This window comes from Vanacampus margaritifer, chromosome 10 (genome assembly GCF_051991255.1).
Source record: "Vanacampus margaritifer isolate UIUO_Vmar chromosome 10, RoL_Vmar_1.0, whole genome shotgun sequence".
Lineage (NCBI taxonomy): Eukaryota > Metazoa > Chordata > Actinopteri > Syngnathiformes > Syngnathidae > Vanacampus > Vanacampus margaritifer.
The window spans coordinates 14,562,307-14,588,348 of NC_135441.1; the positions used below are offsets into that span (position 1 = coordinate 14,562,307).

At 39.8% G+C, this 26,042-nt stretch overlaps 1 protein-coding gene across 4 annotated transcripts; it reads right to left on the reverse strand.

Moving 5' to 3' along the window:
- Positions 1 to 3,759: 3,759 nt before the first annotated feature.
- On the reverse strand, positions 3,760 to 25,813 carry LOC144059068 (neuronal acetylcholine receptor subunit alpha-3-like). Of its 4 annotated transcripts, XM_077577888.1 has the most exons (8): positions 10,863 to 10,969; positions 10,563 to 10,735; positions 9,753 to 9,892; positions 9,629 to 9,673; positions 9,416 to 9,525; positions 8,752 to 8,959; positions 6,881 to 7,879; positions 3,760 to 5,126 (listed from the first exon to the last, which is right to left on the reverse strand). In XM_077577888.1, the coding sequence occupies exons 2-8, from the start codon at positions 10,627 to 10,629 to the stop codon at positions 5,001 to 5,003; spliced, it is 1,695 nt and encodes a 564-aa protein (XP_077434014.1). In that variant the 5' UTR covers positions 10,630 to 10,735; positions 10,863 to 10,969; the 3' UTR covers positions 3,760 to 5,000. The 4 variants fall into 4 exon arrangements, with proteins under 4 accessions (XP_077434014.1, XP_077434016.1, XP_077434017.1 ...); XM_077577890.1 differs by lacking the exons at positions 10,563 to 10,735; positions 10,863 to 10,969 and adding an exon at positions 25,499 to 25,813; XM_077577891.1 differs by lacking the exons at positions 10,563 to 10,735; positions 10,863 to 10,969 and adding an exon at positions 11,013 to 11,415.
- Between the last annotated feature and the right edge of the window lie 229 nt (positions 25,814 to 26,042).

Below are 26,042 nucleotides of genomic sequence, written 5' to 3' on the forward strand. Positions count from 1 at the left end.
ATTTGAACAAGGATGTGTAGACTTTTTATATCCACTGTGTGAAAATTATTCAAGACACTTTTCACTAGTTCCTTTCAGTTAAATAATAAATAAATTAAAATAAAAATTAAAAAAAATAATAATAATAAAAGGAAAAATGTCTGTTAGCACTGTCTCTGGTTGATTACACCACACAAACTAATTGGATAAAGCTTAGATTTGTATTTGCATGAACTACAAACTGCATATGAATCATTTTCACGATGTTGGTGTTACCTGCATGAAAACATTTATTTGGGGCAACAACGTATTATTACTTGAAACATTATAATGTCCTACTAATAAAACATAGCGGCTATGACGACAGACGACTCGTTGCATTTGTTATAATGATAATCTTGTGCGTGACCTTTGAGTGTGAAACCCAAGAAAGTGCCAGAAGCCTTTTGTGTTGTTACACCAAAATACTCTTAATTTCTTCGACAATGCTCCTGTATTCGTCTATTAATATGCATCCGGTCTTTCTGCACTCATGTGGACGCCTTTCATTGTGTGTGTGTGTGTGTGTGTAAGTGCATTCAGCAGGCCCCCCTCGGAATGAATTATTTAGAGAAGAGTCTCCTCGACTTATCCACGGTCGAGCGGCCTCTGGCACGTACCGTTCTGCTCACAGCGGCACAAGAGACCCTAATTCGGCAACGTCTGCCGCTGTCTTACCCAACAGCGCCACACACTCTTCACTGCATGCTCGAGTCCGCAGCTGATGTCCCTTTGCCGCGTCCTCACCTTCTGCGCAACTTCTCCACCAAGGATATCGAGTCTTTTGGCATTTGAGGCGATGCTGACTCTTATATCAAAAAATAAAATGTCATATGTCCCAAAACATTGGATTTAAAACAAACATTGTGGATAGCCGCTATCTCGTAGCCGCCCTACGCGTCCGCAGAGATGAGCCATGTAAAATATTCATCCATATGGCTGGCTTAATAATGTATTATCCCTCAATTTAGCACCCGCAGCTTTGCTGTGCTCAGCTTTGCTCCGAAGGCCACCAAGCACAAGAAGTCCAGTTATTCAAGCTTTGAAAATATCAAATTTTCACACTTACAAATTCCGATTAATGCGGTGAAGCAGCTTGTAGAAGGCGCCCCCTCTTCAACCTGCAGCTTGTCTGTTGTCCTTCGCATCTTACAGGGAAGGTGAAAAATGCATTGCAGATTTGTTCAGGTGCTTACCGTCTGTCGGGTTTACTATTTTAGGTTAGGTATTTATCGCTGGTTGTTTATTAGCCGGATTAGCTAAGACATATTTTGGTAGAAATATGACAAAAGTGTGGATACAGGATTATTTTTATAAACAATGACAAAAACCCCATCCAAATGCCATGTACGAGTTCCAATCAAATTCCCCACATTCTGAAGGGCATCGCAGTAAAAAAGCAGACGTGTCACACCGTTTCCAAATATAGCCGGAATCACTTCACAGTGTGGCAGCCCGATGCCGAAGTGACCACCCCCTCCATGAGCAAAACTGAAACTGATGGGATACGGCTTCATCTCTGTATTTTTAACTTGACTCTCTCCAAGTAATCCCCCGGCATCACATCGACACAAACATACGTTGACGCTCACACTTTCCATTTCTCACTTCGCAGGTGTGGTGCAGTCTTCCCCTACACACACATAGAAAAGTGCTGCACGCAAGGGGGGGATTTAATGTGACTGGTCGAGTTGCTTAGAGCCAGCGGGTGGGCCCATTTGAAGGCAGGCTGCGATCGGACTTGAGGGGGGAATTTGTGTCTATAACCACCAAGAAGCTTCAATGTGTGTGTGCGTGTCAGTGCTGAGCTGTGACCACTGATAGACGGAGGCAGAGAAGAAGAAGAAAGTGCTGTGCTTTTGCTATGGAGAGGACACGAGGAGTTCACTTTTCCAACTTGTCTAAAGTGTGTGAATTACAGAAGTGATTCAACATTATTATGCAGAATTTGTAGCAACAAATACAAGCATCCTGACGGTATGATAACCGTAAGCAAAAATATCACGGTATTAAAGCTAATGTCCTTTTTTTCTTCTTTTTAATTTTTTTGGGGGGTAAATAAAAACATGCACTATGTTAAGTTTAAAGAAATAAATGTTGACATTCTGTTTTAATTCTACTTAGCAAGCCATCACTGGTGAGCTATTTTTAGAACAGACCCCAGTTACTCGTGTTGTCCTTGGGGACACGCAGGCACCTACACATGTTTAGTTTTATTTATTTATTTATTTATTTTTTATTTTTTGAAAAACGAGTTAAGTGAAGAGGCCACTCGTTGACTCAACTCAACTGCATGGAGTTTTTTTTAAGTCGCCCTCCAAAAAGGAAAGAAGAGCTCATTACCGGTGACAGACAGTATTAGCGGTTATTGAAATCTTGACTTTTTACAACCACGGTAAATTGTTTAATACAAGGCTGGGTGAGTATCATACCAGGTATCAAGCCGATATTTAGTCTTATTTCAAGGTAATTTAAAAAAAATAATATTTCAAGGTAACTCAACAGCTGCCGATGCCGGTATTGGCTGTCCTTTTGTAACCGTTTTATGATCAGAACTAGAAATTATAGGAATAGAAAATTGCCATTCATTTCATGTAATTTTAAGGAAAAATGCTATTTTGAGTTACATAGGTATTTTCTGTCATTATTTTATTTTGGGAGGGGGGAGGGGGTAATTTTATGTAACAAAAGTACTAGTGGTCTATCAATACTTGGTATCAGTATTGGTGACTACTGAAGAGTTGAGTACTCATACTGGTATCAGTCTGAAAAAAGCAGAATCAAACATCACCACATATACAGCAATAAAGAATTTGACCAACAGAATCACCACTTAATGTTATATATATATATATACATATATAAGGCTTACAGTTAGTGCTTAATTAAGGCTATATATAAATTCTAGCACTTGGGTATTATGCGTGCAAAATTGAAATTTGTAAAATACTGTGTGCATAATCACAAAGTGTAATTTCTTAAATTTAATAAAGCTCGAACACTGACTAAAGAGCGAATGCAAGACCTATTTCATACGCTTTCGCTTGAGTGCAGCTTGGTGTAATTTTCTCTTATTACTTAGTCACTGTAGCTAATGCTATGTGATGCTTGAAAAACCTAATGGAGTTGATAATGTGTTTTCGAGGAGAGATTCTTGATATTACTGTGGTTACACTTTTCTTACAGTAGAACTCCAACAAACTGACAGGCAATTTTTTTCCCCCAAAGTTTAATTTCCATGAAGTAATCCAAAATGTTTCTATACATGAGTTTCTTGTGCCATAGTAAATTCCACAGTTAATAATTCTGCTCCTTGTGATGATGATGATGATGATGAAGATGATGATGCAAACCAATATGAAGCCTTAGTCGTGTCTCCTATTCCCAGCCCATGCATTTCTCACCTGTATTCCACAAATATTTCTACAAGGTGTTTGAAAATAAAGAAACAACAGGCAGTGTTTCATATGATCCATTTGTTAGAAAGAAGTACAGCATCTCAATATGAAAGATCATGCTGTCATTTTCTGAAAAGTAGATTGTCTTTCTTTGATACTAACTTTATATTATGACATCATTCTGTCTTATATTCCGGCGTTCTGAAGACAGTGTGTGTGTGCTCTCTTTAATGATTATTTGCTGTGCACTGTTTTTCAAAAAAAATAATATCCTTTTGACCTTATTCATGTGTGAATATACGAGAAAATGGTCATAATTAATGACATTGACAATTGACAATAATTACTGAAATTAAATATTTACTGTGCTTGATTTGAACAAATACTCCAAAAAATGTATATAAAAAATTTACTTAGTCATCTTAACTCTTAAATTCAATTCCAGTGCACTCTTATACAGTGGTACCTTGACATACCAGTGACCCAACGTCCAAGTTTTCGAAATCCGAGTCATTATTCAGCTGATTTTGTGCTTTGACTTGGGAGCAAAATTTGAGCGTTGTATGGCGGCAGTGAATCAACTCAACTCACTTCACAACAAGTCGTATTACGCATTATGTATTGACAACAACCACATACAGTAGCTGTCTGTTTAGCTTAATGCTAACAAAAAATGCACGGACTAACAAATAGCATTGGTGTTGCAGTGCTTTAACACTTTATGTGATGTTGTCTGAACACAAAGGGTGGGGCAAGACATGGACAAGATAGACAATAGTGCAAAGAATGACTAACATTACTGCATCTTACTTGGTCAGATGTGAAACTCTTGTGTGTCTCTATGTCTCTATGTGCTTAATCATGTCATACTTTGTATGTTTTATAAAGTACAATATTATCGAGTGCTATTTATCTTTTGAAAAATCATTTTAAAAAATTGTGTTGAGTTATTTTCAGAGGCTGGAACGGATTATTAGCATTTCCATTCATTTCAATGGGGAAAGATGTTTTGAGGTATGAATGCTTTGATTTACGAGTGTGATCGCAGAATTAATTAAACTCGTATGTCACAGCGTCACTGTATAAAAGTGTTATAACCCTTAAAAGATCAGTGAGATCTACAATATAAGAATAAGGGCGAAAAGATCCAACTGGTGGTCAAATCCTATGCAGCAATTATGACCACAAGACCACTGTACCATAACAATAGCTGAGAGGACATTTTGACAGAAAATAAATGAAAAGGAGCATAGACACCATGTGCCTTGAGGAAGACAAGGAAGGTGACATTACTGGCATTTGAGGACAAAGTCGTCAAAAAGGAGAGCAGATGTTATTTTGTAACAAACAGTTATAGGGGAAGTACACGCGATGGCTTGCGTGCACATCAGTGGGGTGAGGCACGGGGTGATTGAGGAATTCTGGGAAAGTCAAGTGTAGGGATGTGCAGTTGACGGCGAGAGGTGATGACTGACGAGGGCCGGGGAGGAACAAGAGAGGGTAAAGAAGACGACAGCCCGACGTGTGATGTGAAAGACCTGCAGGTGCGATTTTTCCCACAGTGGTGAGCGTGGAAAGTGTCTTTCATTTAAAAAAGCTGATGAGCGGCTGGAGGAAGAGCCCCAGTGTTCCCAGTACACACACCGTCACAAACACCCACAGGAAGATCCTGTCGATGACCATGGCAACGTACTTCCAGTCATCTTCCACCTATTGAGGACAACAAAAAAAATACATTAGCGGCAGCTAGTTATGTTGTACACTAATACATACTCATCAGATACAGCAATAGAAATCATAAAATGCAAATTTTATATGCTCATATTTGATTACAGTGAACCCTGCATATTCATGGTTCAGCATTCGCCTGTTTGTTGATTTTTGGGGAAACCTATCCTCCGTTATTTGCTGAAAAACTAAATATCTACCAGCGTGCCGTGAAGAATTGCGTTCAACTTGCACCTTCTACAATAGCAGAGATAGACATAACCTCAACCAATAAAGCAATTTCCCTCCTGTGAAACTGGGACAACACATGTGGACCAAACAAATGTCAAGCTATTGAGGTGGCTGCACATGTAAGCGTATAATTTGTTTTTAGCACAAGCTACACTATATTGCTATGCGGTCAAAGCCTGTGTGCGCGTGTTTGCGTTTGTGTGTGAGCATGTGTGTGCTTCTGGTGTATCCTTTGATCATTCAGGTGTGTACAATAGGATCAAGGCTACTGTGGCCGTAATGCTATTGTTGTGCCCAGACAGGAGCCTGCATGGCTATTCTTCACAGCCAGATCGCGGTGTTACAAAGAAAAGATGGCGCAACAAACATATCAGGCCCATCCAGGGTGTGAGGACGAGATAGGAGAAGCCCTTCCAACAAGGGGGCTTTACTCGCCATTTATAGCCCTTTGCTAACACTCTCAGCATAGAGACACACACAGGGTAAAGTACACTGCGGGGTTGACTCGGTGTGTATCTTTCTGGTTCTCTAATGTATGCGTGGACCAAAATGAAACTTAAAAATCGCCTGTACAGTTCATAAAGTTTATATGATGGTAACAGTTAAGTCAACCTTAAACATTTCTTGACAATATGTTATATGTGACGTCACTAGTGTAAACATGACATTCTGATTAGTATTACATCTGTGGAATATGAGTTATGAAGCAAAATCCTTCTCAGGGAGCGGCCATTTTGGCACTTGCTGTTGACTGTTGTTGTTCAGGCTCAAGCAAAGACCAATCACAGCTCACCTGTTTTCTGAAGCTGAGCTGTGATTGGTTGTTACCTGAGACCTGAGCCACTACTTCACTCGATAGCAAGTAGCAAAATGGCCGTCTTCTGATATCAGACTAGTGAGGTTGCAAAGAATATATTTTGGTCAAGAACTTTTTGGGCGGGTTGACTTTTCGGTTGTCATCTGATCAAATAAAGTGACTAATTTCAATATTTGTTTTTAAATCTAACAAAACATGAAACATTGCCTGATCTTTTATTTATTTATTTATTTTTCAATTGTGGGTGTTGGATCATTTGATGGATTTAGTTGCAATCTAGACTGATTTGGAAAATATGACGATTTTATATGACGATTTGTCTTTTTAGTGTGTGTCAGATTTAAATGCAAACAACAAAATAGCGAGTCATATTTAAAAAAAATTATTGACAATTTAACTCTTTCAGATCTGCGTTTTTTCTGCTGGGTATTTTTTTTATTTAACTTTTTTATTTATTTTACTGATTTTTATGTAACATTTTTAACATGAACATCATTTAAACTTGAGATTGTGATTGGTTAGCTAGGATCCAATCATGAACCAGAAGTGTTGACATCATCCAAATTATGCCTTTTTATTGGTTTAGGCACGCAAATATGTCATGTCTACTGAAATGGTCTATGGGTTGGAAGGGGTTAAAATGGTAAGAATAAATGATACGCTGATTGAGCACTGTATTTGATCATACCTCTTTGGCTTTGTTGCGAGTCCTCATATTCTCGGCGATGTACTTCACGCTTTCAATGGCCTGCTTGACCTCAGGCGAAATGACAGAGAATGCCACGACGGCGTTGACTTGCGAGGGCGAGTTCAAGGCCCTTGGCAGTTTGGGCAGCTCTGACTCTGGGGGTCTCTGGCTCTGAGGGCCCTGAGATGATGGGGGCACCTTGGGAGGAGGAACAGGTGTTGGAACCTCCTTGCCTCTGTAGGGACATCTTCTGTTCATTTCCCGCTTATTGTCACGGTTCATCTCACCGTACTCAATACAGTTCATGGAGCCGCCCACTGAGGAGGACCCTCCTCCACCTGCCCCACCATCCAGCGGTGGGCACGCCACGCCTCCCGTGATCCCCCCAATGCTCACACTTCCTGACCCGCTTCCGACACTGTTCTTTCTCTTTTTGTTCCCTCCGCTGCTCCCTCCTCCTCCCGTCCCCGCTGTGATGCTGGGAGTCGTCGAGCCGCCTTGGTCGATGGGCCGCCTCATCAGCATGACCCTCGGCAGCACCCCGAGGAACACGGACCTTACCCACTCGGGCATCGTGTGAGTCATGGGAGTGCGGTAGTGGACGTTCAGCACGAACACAGTGATGACGATGCTGAGCGTGACAAAAATCATGGTGAAGAGGAGGTACTCGCCGATCAGCGGGATGACCAGCGACGTGGAGGGGATGGTCTCCGTGATGACCAGCAGGAACACGGTGAGGGAGAGAAGGACGGAGATGCACAGGGTGACTTTCTCGCCGCAGTCGGATGGCAGGTAGAAAACCAGCACGGTGAGGAAGGATATGAGTAGGCAGGGGATGATGAGGTTGATGGTGTAGAACAGCGGCAGGCGGCGGATGTAGAAGGAGTAGGTGATGTCTGGGTAGATCTCCTCGCAGCAGTTATATTTGATGTCGTGCTTGTAACCAGGTGCGTCTATGATCTCCCATTCTCCGCTTTCCCAGAAGTCTTTGAGGTTCACCTGGATCGGTGCAAATTTGAATTAAATGGAAGCCTCAGGTTGTTTTTCGGTACATATAGATAGTATCCACATGACGTCATGTGCCCTACATTGTGTGCCGTTTACGGAATGTCTATGTCTATGGAATGTCAAATGGGAACGGACAAAGAAGTGCCCGGAATTTCAAAGATAAATTGAAAGGATTTCTAACCGACAAAGTCTACCAAAGTGTGTTCTGACCATGTTGATTGAGGTAAGTGTGATTATATGTGAGCCGCTAGCCGTGGGTAGCTGTGGCTAAAAATACTTCTGGTGGTCAAGATGTTAGATTTTGAGATCACCAGCCCTAAAGTTGAAATTGTTAAAGTGTACGAAAATAAGTGATGAGTAAAATGTGTTGTTGTTTTTGTTGTAACATTCTAGCGCTAGTAGCTAGCGCAGTCGGGAAACTAGCTAACTTGTCTTTGAGATTCTTCACCTCGAATTCACAAATGATAAATGAACATAGCAACAATAAAAGCCTAAAGTACAGAAGACGCAAGAATCTCCGTGTTTTAGGATCGAGCCATCCTACGTCATGGCATAGGCTACGTGATGATGCCATGAAGTCCAGTCCGGGCTGTAACATCGGAAAATGTTTGTAGGCTAATCCAGTTGATTCCACTAATCAAACGTTTCAACATGTACCGCTGCAAGGAGTGTTGAGCTAAATCTTCTGCATATGTCTTGCTTACACAAGTAACGCTAGATGAAGCTGGGCGTGACATTCATCAATAACAAAAGAACATTCGGCGTAAGCTCGAAATTTGACCCACCAGAAGGGGCCGACTCGCGATCCTGTGACGTCAGTGTATACTATCTATAATGGTACACAAGATGAATGATCTTCATACCTTTGAGCCAATGAGCACCAGGTCAATCTTGGCCTTGTCATATGTCCATGAGCCAAATTTCATGGAGCAGTTCTGGTAGTCAAAAGGGAAGTAGGTGATGTCCATGGGGCAGGAGGATTTAAAGATAGCCGGGGGAATCCAAGTGATGGTGCCATCAAACTTCAGCAGAGCCTTGGTCTTGTCCTCCACCAGAAAATCCCCCACAGCACTAGAAGAGAGCATCCCCAAGAAACCCAAATGTCATTTCATGTAAAGGTCTTCACAGCATTTAATTGGAAAAGTCAGCACACGTTGAGGTAAATACGAAAAAAAGGCTTTAGGTTTATTCAAGTGCTTTAGTAAAATAAATCCACTTCAGCAGAAAGAATAAACATGCAATAACTGAGAGTATTGTGCGATCTAATCAGGGTGAAATCTGTTGTGTCTAAAAATGGAAAATGAAAGATAAAGCCATCTCTCCTTTTGCAGCCTGACATGAGACAACCATGAAAATTTCAGTTTTCAATTTCAGGCACGTCTAAATCAGAGTTAAACAGACATAGTTCTGGTTCCCTTAAAGTGGGTGCATCAACAACATAAATACATTCAATGAAACTTCAATTAATGTCATCAATCAAATGACAAAGATGGTCAAAACATCAACCAACTGATGAATCTAACTTACTTGTTGTATAAAACAATGTCAGGCCTCCATATCTTATTGGATGGAACTCGGATGAACTCAATTCCATCAAACTCAACCGGTGCCCATCTTAGTTTGTAGTCATTCCAAACCTAGACAGCAAGAAAAAAATTTACCAAAAACAATCTTTTTTCTTACACTATTACATGTCAACAGACAGGGGGAAAATTAAGGTGACCCATGAATGCAACTCACATGTCTCAGCCACAGATTGGTTTCCATTATTTGGTTTACTTCATCCTGACAAGAAAATGTTTGTTACGTAGCCTTATAAAACATATTCTTGCTTTTCCTCCTCAGAATATTGTTTAATTCTTACCACTTTGACCAGTTGAGATATGGACACCTCGAACTCCACTGTGACCGGATCTGACACATTCTCCACTGGTCGGATGAACTGGTTGTACCTTCGGAATAACCTTCGAAATAAACGGTCCTCCCCTTTGGACGCAAAACAGCCTAATAAAACAAATGCAAAGACAGATAGTTTGAACAACACAGATAAAATTGGAATATAGTAGGTAGTATGACCAACATTCATTTAATACAATCATGTCAATGTTGTTTTCCACTAAGTGCAACAGACTGTCTTTGTAAATCTGCTTGAACTTTAGAAAAAGAGATGATAACAGATGATGATCATTGTTAAAATAATGAAAGGTAATTATGGGTTGTACTTAAAAATCAAATGAATGCACATGCAGAAATTCTTATCTCAGGTTGATGTGTTTCAATATCAAGCTATCTGAAGCTTGAGTATCATGTTTCAGTAAAGATCAAAGGACTGGTGAAAGTCCGATCACAACTTTTCAATCCGGGTCATGGCACCAACTGAAAAGTTCTGATTGAGGGAGAGAAATGTCATGACTGTTGAATGCATGAGTTGAATGCAAAATTCACGAACCGATGCAAGATTTAACATAAAACAGACATATACCTCAAATTACTGGTTTGACTTCTGGATTGGCAAAAGTAAACAGAAAAATTATTTGGGTGTTTCAAGATGTCATGCCAATAAAAGATTGCAAATATCCTTTGAGCTAAGCCTTGCGGAATCTGCATGACTTCATGCCAAAAGGAATTGCCAAATGCATAAAGAAAACTACAGACTCTTTTAGTCATAGCGTACGCATTGTAAGGCTGAAGGTCACATTGTGGAAAAGTGCCAGGAGTAACACTGCTGCGTGGGATGGCATACAGACCCCCTCACGCCTGTCCGAGCAGAAAATGTTGCCTCGCTTGGGACAGTGAACACTCACACCACCAGCACACTGCGCCCGTGTCCTAACAAAGCTCCAAAGCCTCCAAATAGACAAAACATGAGTCATCAAAATTAGAGTTTTGATCATCCATATACATGGCCATTAGCTCCAACATGATTCATGATGGAAACAAATATGGAAGATTTGTGAGGTCAGCAATCACTTACCAAGCCTTCCCGAACCTTGCATTTTGCAATGGGATATAGTTGCATTACAACAGAAAATGACCTCGCCTCAGTTCAGCTTTACAAAAATACTAGACAGTCAATCTAAGAAAACATACAGTAAGAAAATAACAAATTATCAAGTCATATTACTTAAAGGTCGATGCGTCCACCAAGGCTTTTAAGCTGCACACACAATTCAGCCCATTCCCGAGTACAGTACCAGTACATCAACCTGTGCTTCCTATGCTGCACTAACCACTATGTATATGGAGGTGAAGTGCTTCAGCGAGTAGAAGCCCATGTACGTGCAAAAAGCTACATTCTTATTCACCATAGGATAAATAAAACATGCAGCTTTCATAGGCTATTTTCTTACAGGGCTTCAAAAGAGCACTATGCGAGGCATGTTTAAACGCCATTTATTGTATTCTTATCATCATTAATCCTCTTATAGATTTTCAGTGTGGAAAAAGTGCTGCGTACTTTGCATTATTGTTAACCAGCATAGTTTTACAACGCTATAGGTAGCTATTAATAAACAGCAAATGCACATAAAGCTGAATCTACCGAGACCTATACTGTCTCAACTTCTTTATGACTTTAGCCTCTAAAACTCATAAAGAAGTTGTACCTTTATTGCCCTTCGGACTACGCATGATGATGAAATCTAGACATCCTACGTTAAAAGCTGCTTTGTGGTGTGCATCAGGCTCTTGGCTTGTGTTTCTCCTCCATTCTGACCCCGTCCAGGGAAATAACAGAGCTGATTTATTTGAAAGGTTACCTTACTGACACGTCGATCTGAAGTGTTCCAAGAAAGATTAAAAGGTAAGACAGGAGGGAAGCTGAGAAAACAAGTATTTCGATGCAACGTTGCGCAAGAATGTCAGCGCTCTTCGGGGGGTAACCTCCTTTAACAGGAACGTGCGGTCATGGGAGGGAAAGCCTCATCATCATAAATAATAAAAAATAAACTAATATTGATTACTACTCTTTGAATCTAAGATTGTCCATGATTTCATAGTTAAACTTGCTGAATTGATTTGAATTCCCTCTACAAATACGTAGTGTATATATATGGGAGAAACCTCACCTCTGATTTGCCACTTTCTGTCTCTCTTCACAACTCCAATATTTGCTGATCAATAAAACTGCAGATTAAAAAAATGTCGTGAGGCGAGGCAGACAGAGCTTTGCCACACATAGGCGGACAAGCATCGCTTGGGGCCCTGACATTTCCAGTGGCCCCAAACACCTCATTGAAAAAAAAGATTATCTGTAATTACGGTTTCTTCTATTAAATAACAATTATTCATATTTTAGTTCAATTTGCATGCTTAAACACACCAGAATGCTTAATCTACATGCATGATCGTTTTGACAATAAAATGCACAATAAAATATTTTATAATTTTTTATATTCTTGTTAGCATAAAAGTGGAAAAAATGTTAAACTAATGGAAATATGGCTGGATCTTTAAGTCATTGATACAGTAATTTCATAATAATTAATAAAATTGAGTTATCTGCCGCCTATCCGGGGTCGGGTCGCGAGGGCAGCAGCTTTAGCAGGGAAGCCCAGACTTCCCTCTCCCTAGCCACTTCAACCAGCTCCTCCAACGGGATCCCAAGGCGTTCCCAGGCCAGCCGAGAGACAAAGTCTCTCCAATGTGTCCTGGGTCGTCCGCGGGGAAAATTGAGTTAAATTAAAATTTAAAAAAAAAAAGGGCTGATATTGATTTGTGTTGAGGTCATTTTCTGCCACTAGATGGCACAATTGCATTTGTAAGACGAGCTAAGAGCTATCCAATATTTATCATGAAGTAACTTGTGAAATTCTGCACATTTTCAAAATTGTAAAATACAACTTCACCCCACTCCACAAATATATGCATTATTATTAAATGTATTACTGCTAAATTTCGGACGTGTCTGCTGCGTTATGCCTGGAAATTCCCTCAGTATAGGCTTTCCACTAATCGCGCATTAAAAAAAAAATTGTGGCGTTAAATTAACTCAAAATTAATGCACTAATTTTGACATCCCTACGAATGATAAATATAAATTACATCCTAAAAAGTTGTAGAATTATGACAGCCATATTGACATATTGGATTTATGGGCAACCACAACAACTAAAAAGTATGAAGGAAGTTATCCATTATTTTAAATTTGACACCTCATTATTATTTATATTTAAGTTATGATTATTTGTGTTTGTTTGTTTGAATGTGTTTATCTCACATAGGTGATTTAAAACTTTCTTCTATTTCTGCATGAAAAAAAGTTGGCACACAACAAAATGGCTTTCCAGAAGTTTCCTTCGGGTCACCGCAAAGGCGAGCTGAGTCTTCCGGAGTAATGAAACAGTCGCCCTCCTGAGACACTCGTGCAATCTCACTGCTTGGTACCTGCTTTTAAAACACTCCGTGCACTTTCACAACCTTGCCTAAGCTTCTAATTGGGTGAGGGGAAAGCAGAGCAATTATAATCAGTCAATTAATTGGACCTTGTGTTCACTGTTGAAAAATAAGTTGAGCTGTTTTTTTTTTCTCCACTGGAACTTTGATTCCCATTATTTGCCACAAAGTACATAAGTAATGATTAAAAAAAAAAGTTAATTATAACCTTTGACCTCTGTTGAGCTGGTGTCCAACTTATACATCATGGCGTATTTCCCAAGGCTTTTAGAAGGAGAGGTTTGGTTTGTGCAACTCTAAGAGTGCATTCATGAAGCCACGTGTGGCAGCAACACAGTCGGTGGTAAAACATTTATGACTTTAGATGTTTTATGAAGATTTCATAACAGCTCAACGTGATACAGTGTGACTGAGCTCCAGATAAGATCAAGAGCAATTTAAACAACCTAAAAGGGGGTTTAAAGGGGAAAGGTAGTATTATATGAGGGACATATACTGTAAACTGATTTTTGTGAGTTATTTTTAATTGAAAAATTAAACCTGGTTATTTTGCTCATTCCTTTTAAAATCAGTAAGCTAGCGGCACACTAGATTCTCGACAATTCAACGACACTCCCTATGCTGCAGAGAGACCGTCCGCCAAATTGGCAAACATGCAGCAATCATATGTATTAGGGGTGAGCTCAAAAACTCGATAGGCAATACATCGTTGCGGGCCTCCTTACAATACAGTATTGATACTAGGTGTCAGAATCGATATTGCTCGTTAACTTTAAATAGGCAGTTAAAGCAAGATTGCTCGCGCAGCAACAGCAGCCTCTCAAGTTTTGCTCATGCATTAGCAGCAGGGGGGTGGGAGGGGCTTGCAGTCTTTGAAGTCAATTGCCTTCAATTGGTCCACATGTCTCATGAGCGCAGCAGGAGATGGCAGAGACATGAGTGCCTTGGGTGTTTGCATTGTAGCCTACTTATTTAAAAAAATAAAATAATAAATAAGTGTATGTATGAAGTCTGTTTTAGAAATAGCCCATCAGTGATTGGATGCTGTGTCTTGCTAAGAAAAATTAAATCAGAGAAAGAATATCAACATTTAGTTACTTATAAACATGGTACATGTTTCGAAATGTACCAATTTTTCTATATTTTGTTTAAAACCAAAATAGAATGTGATACATGAAAATGCTGTGAATATTTCCCCAACAATTTTAAATAAGCACATTTTAGAGCTGTAATTTTTTTTTCTTCTTTTTTTCTGGAGAGCTCAGTATTGTTCATTCGGTAATTTTACCGATTTGACATGTCATCATCATTGCGCTCCTTTTTTATTTTTATTTTTATTTTATTTATTTTTTTGTATGTGGGTGATAATGTGTATGTGCGTGTGTGCGTGCGTGCGAGTGAGTGTGTATTCATTAGTTCACCTAAAACCTATAGAAAAAAAAAAATCCCATACCGTTCACCTAAACCGAACACTTCCAGCCAGAGTCGTGAGGCCGTCAGGAAACCCGAGGAAGGACCAAAGAAAAGAAAGGAAAGTGAAATCCAGCACCGACCAGACACCACCCACCGGGCCACCAACCAGAGTCCTTCACCAACCCGATGAGCTGTAATTTTAATACTTTGATATTTTTACTCATATCGGCTCATGCCTATTCATAAATGTTCCCGGTGTGTCTGTGAAAGTTGCTCCTTGCTCTGCAGTGCGTGCACATTTAGAACAGGCATGCCGCTTGGTGGTAAACCAGAAGAGCTGCTAACAAAAAAAAAAAATTCCATCCATCATAATAAACATATCATTTAGGTATACATATGGACTGTTACACTAAAAATGCAAGTAAATTAATGTAAAATATCAGGACACGTATCGCCTTGAAGACCAGTAATGGGACACATATGTATCGCGATACGTATCGTGACCCTTGTACTGTGATACGTATCGCAGTGTGAGGTTGTTGGCAAAATATGTGCCCTGTGATTGGCTAGCGACCAATCCAGGGTGTAGCCTGCCTATCTCCTCCAAAATCAGCTGAGATAGGCGACAAGTACTATAGAAAATGTATGCGCGGATGACACCTGTTAGTAGAAAATAGTGCATTGACTAATCTTGAAGCCTTGAGAAACCTGCTCACATTTCTCAAGCTTTAGACTGCATAATCACAGACATTTTTTGTTCATCAAAATGAGCCCGACCGAAACAGACATGGACGTGATGACAAAGACTTTTTTTCTCGGGCGAATGAAAACGAGCGGAGCAGTCACGCGTGTTCGGCCTCAAATAGCCACAATGATTGAGAATTAGCCAGTGTGCCTCCGTATCTCATGGCTCCAGGAACCCAAAGAGCCAAAGCCTGTGAGAGGCTCTTTGATCAGGCATGTGCTTAACGGGATGAGGCTGGGAGTCAGCGCGGGAAACTAATTACCCTCCAATAATACACGGTTGACAGTGTGTATGAGTGTGCGTGAATGTGTGTGTGCGGACAAGAGGAAAAGAGGGAGCAATGAAGAGGTTTTGAGGCTTTTTGGTGTCCTGCTTGAGACAATGAACGACATAAGGTGCTTCAAACTACTCATTTCAACACATGGTCCATGCATGGGGCTTCCTACGTGCTCTTGTGTGTGTGTGTGTTTTGTGTAACACACACACTTTCACCTTTGCCTCGAACAGCATGTGATTTTTGTTTCAGTGATGCATGAAATTTAGTGGCCTCTTGCTCGCATGCTTTCATCTCTGAGGATGTGGGAGTTGATGTCTGATTCACTGAGAATGCTAATTTATCATACAAAGATGACATGTCTGCAAGCCAAAGTATGTTTGGGACTAGGAAAGAAATGAAGTTTGATTTGTTTGTTTTTTACCTCACCATTACCCATAATGACCATAACCATCATAATTACATCCATTATCCATTGACAGATAATTAATATTCTTTGAAAAACTGACCCTTTATTGGGCTTTCTGAAGAAAACAAAATCAATTTCCATACACAGTAAGAATTTCCATTTTGTATCATCTCTGTCCTATGAAAAACGCTGATGTCCTTTTCTTTTTTTCTTTTTTTTTCTTCCATTGGGATGGACAGGGAAATTTTACAATAAATAAATAAGATGAATATAATATGATTAAAAAATAATAATAACATAAACAAATCTAACATTAAAACTAATAATAATAATCAGTAATAATAATCTATTCTTATGAAGAAACATCACAGGACAACAAAATGTTATTTTTGGTATGGGGTGGCCAGAGAGTGACAAGGGGTGGCCCCTTACCACCATGAAGCGCCGCCCCTGTCTGCATTTAGTTTTCATCATAATTAAAGAATTAAAAGACAAAAATTGATTTAAGTGTTTTTCACAGGACAGCGACGAAATGATGTATATTTATGAAATTTGAACCTAAGTTTAAGTTCTTGTAGAATTAATACTGAATATGCACCAGTACGGTAAAACTGCCGAGTGGCCTTTTATTTAGGGTAACCACCAGGTTACACACCTGCACACCTGTGCAATAATCATTCTGATTAATCAGCATGATGATATGTGATGTTGAAGGACTATCTCGGCAAAGGCGAAGTGCTCACCAACACAGTTTTAGACAGATTTAAGAGAAATATTAGTTTTTTTTCTGAAAAAAAAAAAGATTTAAGAGAAATACACATTTTGTGTACATAGAAAAAGTCTTGGATCTTTGAGTTCAGCACACGAAAAATAAGGGCAAAAACAAAATTGTTACATTTACTGCAAATTTTTGGTCCGTGTATTTCATTTTAGGCTGATACAGCTTCACAAAAACAAAAAGTATTATATGGATGATACAGAGGCCTCAAACACTCAAGTATCATTTATGATACGTTTGTCTTCATATATCAAGTCCGCAATAAATGTGCATCAGTGTTGTAATGTCATACAAAAAGTAAGGTCAGATCAGGTAAGAGAACAACACATGGCACAGAAAAAGACAGATGTAAATTTTTTGTGTGTGTTTCATCTCCAGTGAACACGGAGACGTGTTGGATGAGCTGAGCAGATAGAGAGCCAAGAAGCCTTCCAGGAAAAATGTGAGGCAAGTGGAAGTGGGAGCACAGTAAAGGGAGCGGAAGGGTTTGGTGGTGCAGGGGGGTCATGAACAGAACACGGATACATCTTATAATGGGCAGAATCAAATGTGACTAAGTGGGGGTAAAGACATCCAAGGTCACCAATCCTGTCATTTTCGTTGCCATTTGAAACAGACAATTATGAACATTTTTGTCTGGAAAATGGATGTTGCTTTCGTAGACATCCGCAATTAGCAATCATCGTATTGTCGTGATCTTTTGGCCCGTTTGCATTTGTATGAGGCACAGCAGGCTATTATTTGGTAATTGGTCATTTATAATAGTTATTAGAATCCCACAAGAGGAAATTGAAGGGGGTAAATTGGGACCTCAAAGGAAAGGGCAAACAAAACTGGTCATCCTCTGATTGGATGGATTTCTTTTACTGGAAAAAGAAATAGCTGATACCTTAGAAGGGGGGGGGGGGGGGGGGTTATAACCATTTAATGTTTTGTTTTGTTTTGTTTACCAGTGTGAACTGTCATATATGTGTTTTAAAAAGTTTGCCATTGTTAATATTGAAATGTAAAAGCACCTGTGACTTTAAAGACAATTTACAAAAGCCTAATGGGATAAAAAGTTCATTTTGCAGTTGATGTCATGCATCGTCATCCTCATTGGATGAACTGAATCAATCAATCGATCAATTAATCAATCAATCAATCAATCAACCTATCTTTAGCCTCCATGCTTTTTAATTACACAAGGATTTTTGCTATTTACAGGCCGCCCGGGTCAAATAGCAGGGGCACATTGTATAGAATAAATTTTGTGGTGATATTTATTTTTATTTTGTCTTCATGAGCAGACTCGGTATTGGAGTAATCCAAAAGTAATCCAAAGTAATCAAGTTACATTACTTTAATATTATGGTATTTGGATTACGTTACTAATTAAACATTTTAGCAGGTAACTTGTAACTGTAATGGAATACATTTTAAAAGTAACCCTCCCAACCCTGATTATGCACCATGATGTTTTTCTTCAATTTATGTTTACAAATTTTCAGGGATCATTTGTTTACAATAGGTTTTGGAACATTTATAAAATTGTAAAATCCTATGTACAGCATGCTGTACAGTATTTGCATGAAAATCCTTTCCAGGCCATTAATATTTAGTGTGTATATATATATATATATATAGATATATATATATATATATATATATATATATATATATATATATATATATATATATATATCTGTATTGACCTGTGATACCAATTGTTCTTAATCACGATGTAAAAACAAAACAAACAAAAACTGGCATGTGCCCAATCCCAATCATAAGATTGCATTGCAATCAGTTAAGCACTTTTCATATGATTCTGCTAGCAAACGACAACCAACCAAAACATCACTTGCGCAACAATATCTCCGTTTATCTACCGTCAGCATTCACGGTGTGAGAATGGAGTCATCATCTTGCGTCTTGGGACGAGAACGTGTTGCGCGTGCAGCTGCAGCCAATGTAGTGATCACTGCTAATGTCTTCTCATCTCTGCAGCGTGTCCAAAGCAAAGTAGGCGATTACACACAACATTAGCGAATCATCAGTGTTCACATGAGCGTGACCTGATACTGTAGGTGGGTGCTAAGTTACGGGAATGATCTGCGTAATTGGTCTACATCATCTTAGCTGATGTAGACTACAAAATAGATAACGGAATCAATTGAATGTTGTCGAAGCCGACATTTTAAAAAAGGAGAAACAAAAGCAATACTGTAGTCACTATTTCATTTCCCATACAACCATTTCAGAAAATTGTTCTGTATGTAAATCAGTATCGATGGACCACTACATTACGAACAGTACTTGAGAAAAAAAGACGACTTAAAAGAGAATGCTAAAAAAAACACACACACACACACATTAAGTTTGTTATGAAATTGCCCCTCCAAAAACAAAGCAAATTTGACATTACTTGACAGTTGTTTATTTCCGACTTCCCGCAAGTCTCAGATGTGTGTGTGTTCATGCTGTAAGGCTACAATGTATTTAATTCAATCCATGGGCGGTAGAGTGAGACGTCTGCCTCTGCCTGCGGTTGTAATTCAGAATGTGTGTGCGCAAGCGGTGTGGGTGGGAACGAGGGGTCTCGGTGACAAAAATCATACGGCAATCGTGCTAAGCAGATCATGCATCCCCGCATGGGCCTTAAGCCACGCGCAACCACACGCGTTCTGATGATTTCCTGTCAGACTTCAACGCAACTTTATTACAACTGGGAGCGAAACCGGAGAGCTGCTTGCTAGCATCGAACTCGCGGGAGCATTTAAGTCTGGTGCAAAAGCCAACATGCTTGGTGACGCTGAGATGCAAGGAGACATCTGTTTGCAAGCACATCTAAACAACACTGGCTTAGTTTAAACAAAGCTGCTCAAAGGGAGAAAGTGAAAAGGTGATTTTACATGAATGGCACGTAAAGCAGCGCTCCATCCATCCAGTAGGTGGCACTGTGTCTTCTACTTCAAGCCACCATTAATTACAAGGCAAATCGTGAACTTTTATATACACAGCAAAAAGCCCAGTGCTGAATATATTCTAACAGAGTTGATTTTAAGTAGCCATACACTTTCCAGAGTTCAATCAACACTTTTAAAATAGTTAAAATGTTTCACACTGGGAGAGAGTACATTCTTAACTCATTTCCTCCCAAAAACGTATAAAAACGTTCTATTTTAAATATTGTCATAGTCCCAAAAACGTATTTATACGTTTTTTAATTTATAATTTTTTTATGCTAGAGCATACAGAAAGTTTTGAAGCAGCCTCTGACCTGAAGAGGTCGCTAAAAGCAATGGTAGTTATTACAAAAAAACATCCAGCAGGTGGCAGCAGAGTATAAGAGATTTGCCAGGGCCTTGTTGCTAAAAGCTCTTATCCCCCAGTGTTTTGAATTAAATGTGAATAATGATGAAAGAAGAGACTCTAATCTTTCTTTTGGTAGGTGTCCATGTTTTTATACCAATAGAACACAATATTCTGTGGACCTTGCAAAATCAGTCAAAATCCAGTAAAACAGCCGGGAGCTAAGGGGGTTGCTTCAGTGAAAACGGCTGGGAGTGAATGAGTTAACTAGGGATGGACCAGAAATCAGCCCGGCTGATAATTGCCATTTTGACAAACATCGGCATCGGCCTTTTTACGAATCAGAAAGCCAATAAAGCTGGTATCTCACTAAACTGTGAATGTTTGCGAACATAGCGAATTTAGGGTTTTCATCAGGATTTGTAAGATGTTCACAGACAGTTTTTACTTGTCGCAAAGACACTTCGAACATATGCAGACAATTTTTCACTGTATGTGAAGATCTTTTGAAACCTTTTACGAACCCTGACGAAAACCCCAAATTAGCTACATGTGTATGCATTTGTTGCTCAGTGAGATACAGGGAGCTTTAATTAATGGATTTATTTAAATTTCTTTTTTTATTAAAAAAAAAAAAATGTTGCTGACACTTTTTATTTTACAAAATAATAAAATTAATTACAACATTTTGTTGTAAAACTTTAAAAAATTTACAGTAAAAAAAAAATCTTTAGGGAAATATTTACTTGCTTAGTTTTTAATTTAGCTTAACACATGCTGATGACCCTGGAAGCTCCCTGCAATTTTCGTTATATTTTTTTTAAACAAAGCTCTCAACTCTTTATATGTTTAAAATTAAAATAAATAGTTTTTTGTTTTTTTCCGCTAATATTTTCTCTTTTACTGCAAATGAATATTGGCTTGAAATATCGGTTATCTGCCTCCTTGACTACGAATAATCTGTATCGGTTTATGCCTTGGAAAAAAAACGTATCGGTCTATCACTTTTTTTAACTCACTGAGTTAAATTAACACTACAGGTTTAGACGATTAACTCTTCTCAAATACTCTTAAAAGTAAACTCTGACTTCTAACAAGTTTGCCGTGACCGAGATTTGATCCACAGTACACTGTCAGTGAACCTAACTAGTTAAATTAAAGTTTGAGAGTTAAAATGAACTCCCACAAATTTAACTCTCCAATTTTAACTCTCCAATTTTTGCTGTGTATAATCTTGATAGGCAATATGATAGATGCCACGGACTTCCGACTTCCGGGTCTTACACATCAGCGCCGTTTTCGGCCACTGCTGGCCGCGTTCCAACACGTTCCAACCGCGTGCTCCCCCCGCTCTCGGCGGGAGGGCGTCTCGGCTATCTGAAATGCTTGGGACACTGAGACAGACACTACCCACTCGCAGCCTCGCACCCGTCGACGGGAACGCGCAACCGAGGGGCACAAAGGCGGAAGCGCAAATACTGGGACGCGGCCCACACGTCGCAAACCGGAAACTGAAACAAAGTTGATGGGTGAAAACTCGGAAGTCGGAAGTCCCGCCTCCTCCGTGGCACATAGTCCATGTTATACTAAGAAGCCAAAAAAAAAAAAAAAAAAAAGTAAAGATAGAGAGTCAATCCCAAAACCTCACACAGATCAGTTTTACGCCACCTTGGCCGGACATCCCTCTAAGCTGGCAAACTGCTGTAGGCCGCTAAAACATATTATGCAATTCAGCTGATTTCAATCACTAAATCTTAAACCTTAAGACACCGTCTCATCTTCAAAATTTGCTGACGTGTGCCACAACCGACCCACAGGCTGACTTTCTTTCGTGAATGTCATAACTGCCAATATTCGAGCTCGTCTGCCGCACACCTCCGAGCAAGCCACTCGGGTCCGATTATTCCTCGGAAATAGCTTGATGCAGCTGACTGCAGGTTCAGCGTTTTATCTCTTGCGTTGACAAATTCTCCAATCATGGATGGCAGGAGACAATATCTTTTGCAGCACACAACCCCCCCCCCCCACTGTGAGTTCCTGTGTGGGTTTTTCACGATGTTATTTGTACACACAGTCCAGTTGAGAATCCTCCTGGCCAACGAAGAAGGAGAGGGCAAAATCTCGTTTTTAGGTTTGAACCCACAGCAGATGTCCTCTCCTTTGCCCTCTTCCGTCAGACTCGGTGTCTACGGCAATCAGCCATTGTCCGATTTCCCTGACATTTCTCCAATGTTGGGGAGGTGTTGTTTAACGAGTTGTAATCTAGCTGAAGCGGAGCTAAGAGAGAAGTCGATCCACGCGTATGCGTCAAGTTCAAGGCTGCGTGTGATTCGTCGCGGTGCACCTGATGACTACAGTGTGACAATGTGAAGCACTTAGCACTACTCCCGAGAGGGGTGGGGGGCGGGGGGGCATCATATTTATTTTTGCACTCTTTGAAAGTGAAAAGTTTAAAAATATTTGCACATAACAAAACACTCATAAGAACTCAAATACTTCTTATCTGTGTGCTGCTCTTCTCTCCTGGGAAAGACTTTGGATCTTTTGGGAGCGACTTTTCAACGTACTTGGTATGAGCAGCGATTCCCCCACAGATGCAGTAGCTGCGTCACACCCTGCAGTTTGATTGACAGGCTGAGAACGTGTTATTGACGCAGTCAGAACACCAAAATGAACATTATTGTTATTTAAGGATGTTATCATATATAATCCAGAAAGATGTTCATTATGCTCTGAGCTTCCAATTCACTAGAGAAGACCATCTCCTGGGAAATTAGCTTCACTTTACTCTGTGAATTAAATGAAATTCAGGATCGTAACATTGTTGAATGACTGAAATGGGTGTCTGGGGAGCCACTTAAGGAAACCATGACAAAAGTAGCTATTTAAAGCACACTAGAAACTGGTGGAATCATTAGGTATTGAACGGGCTAAGTGGGTGATTTAAACCCACACATAACGGAAAATATCTCATCCCATTTAACGAATGACGTTAATATACACTTACTTCCTATTATTACGCACTGTTCAAAGTGAGTATCAAAGATACTAGGGGTGTTGGAAATAATCGATTCGGCAATATATCGCGATCTTAAAGCGTGCAATTCTCGATTCGATTTTTAAACATAGATTTTTTATGGGAATATTCAACAAAATGTCTTACTTAGGGTTAGGATTCACACATTAAGCACGGAAGAATGTTATATTAATGGAACATTAAGCCTTAATATTTTATTGCAGTGCTGTTCAGACATGAAACAGACTGCAACCTGTTTGTTAAATACAGTGGCTCAGGTATAAGCCTGAATTTTCACATAAATAAATACATTTTCATAAAAATACATTTTCATAAAAATGTTACAGTGTCAGCGTTAGTATTTTCTAAATTTGAGTAAAAAAAAAAAATCACAATAATCAATTTATAGATTCGTATCGGGATTAATCAATATTGAATCAAATCGTGACCTATGAATCGTGATACGAATCGAATCGCCAGGTACGAGGCAATTCACACCCCTAAAAGATACCAAATGAAACAAGCAGAAAGAAACACAAACGGCACATATATATAAGTAACAGTATATAAATTGGCCAAGCAAAGTCATTTTCACGCAGACAAAGAAGTAATGAGTTTGTCCACTTCAAAATATCAAATATTTATTACATAAATCTACGTTTCTGATCTAAGTAGCAGTTGCCGATGCACTTTCAGCTAAACACATGAATACAAAATGAAAGCACTCACAGGGAGCAGACGAGAACACTGAAATGGTAAATGGCCACTTGGCCACGCCCCTGAAAGGCACATTTCAACTTAGCAATACTACAGTGAGTGAACATGACTTTCATCTTTATTACACTTTTTAAAGGAGTCAATTTTTTTGCATTCTTTTATTATGATTTTATAAAACATGAAACAAAAATGGAAACGGTGTGTAAATGTCTAGGGTCGTGGGGATGCAGGAGCCTATTCCCGCCGCCTACAGGCAGTAGGCAGGGTACACCCACCCCGTACTGGTCGCTAGCCAATCGCAGGGGTTTGAAAATGTAATAAAATTTTTGTTTTTGTTTTTTTGGGGGACATTTCTATATGGAAAGCATGATTTCCCCTAGAAAACTTGCTAAACCTGGTGGTCAGGGACAGCCTGGGAAGAAATATCCAGCCGGGAACGTACTACTACTCCTCAGAGGGGGCGGGGGTGTTTGGACGTGTAGCCTGGCGGGCCGCCAGGCTCATAAGGCACCGGGGGAAACCCTAGGAAAGGCTATAAATAGAATTATCCATCAAACGCTACAAACTGAAATGAAAATCACAAAGTTTCGATAAGATTTGAAAATTATTCAATGCAATAAGTTCAGCCAAGTGACACAAAAAAAAAACGCTTTCACGTTGAGGGCTTCTTGCCTCTGCCTAACAATGACCTCTGGCCTGCGCGTTTACAAGGGACCCACAACCCTGCAGATCGCATCAACATCAACCGTGTTTGTTTTAAGTCCAGTATGTGTGTTTTCTACAAACTATAAGATGCACAGTAGCTCCAGGGGTTGACGTATGAATATGTTTACATAGCTTTGTGCTCACACTGGCCACTACATTAGGGATAGCTGCATCTGCATGAGAGCATGGACAAAACCTGTAAAACTGCCACCCCCAAAAAATAGGAAATAATGTATTTATTATTGTGGTTGCAATGCGAACTCAATTGTAAGTAGCATTGCAAATTTTCATGGGAATTTGTGATATTTTGGAAAGATTGAAAATGAAAACATTCCATGGGAATTTAAATGGGGATGAACTGGATATTGAGTGTAATTAAATGGAAAGGTATTACGTTTTTTTGTTTTTTTTTCATTTTGTCATAGGCAGACATGCATGCAAAATAAAGAGCTCTCCTTGCCCACAACACAAATTTTTGGGCTCGTACTACAAAACAAAAAAATCAACCATAATTACCTTTTGTAGCCAACTCATACCGTAGTCTAACCACACAATAAATATGATGTTTACAAAATGATTTACCTTCAAATGATTTGCTATGCAACAACTGAGAGGCTTCCCGTCTTTCATCATATTTATGACATTCTGTTCAAGTCTGGTTACCAACTACACGACATCATCTTCCTTCTCCAGAAGGAATGATGGACACAAATGCACACTTTGCCTCCTACCCTAACAAAACTAAAACCTATTCCTTCCATGCAACCAAATATTTACAAATGAACTAAAAGTAGTGTCATGCGTGTAAATGGCTACTTTTTGGGTTGTTTTGATCTCTAAGTGCAGCAACATCCAGTGCGCTTACCTTGCGCTGTGAGGAGGACCAGCAAGAGAACGACGCTTGTTTTCCCGGGAAGAATCATGGATGCATCGGGCAATCTGGGATATTCTTCGGGGTTTTAGAAATGTGATGGCGATTAGATGGGATGTCCTGACAAAGTGATCTGCTGCGGACCCCAGTCACGCTTCCGATTAAAGAAGCATTGTTTTTCTTTTACGCGCAGTGAAGGAGAGGTTTGGACTCGCGGTGCGCTTCGCCGGACAACTTCGGCGCCTCCCCTCCTTCCTTACTCCCTCCCTTCCTCCTTGGCTCTCTCTCTCTCTCTCTCTCTCTCTCTCTCTCTCTCTCTCTCTCTCTCTCTCTCTCTCTCTCTCTCTCTCTCTCTCTCTCTCTCTCTCTCTCTCTCTCTCTCGCTCTCTCTCTCTCGCTCTCTCTCGCTCGCACGCTCGCTCTCACTCTCTCTTGCTCTCACCCATCGTGACTCAGAGGTGATAAGTTTGCAGTCATGGTTCCAGGACGCCCAGGGGTCTGTTAAAATGTTCAAGAAGGCGCGTTTTGGGTTGCGTGC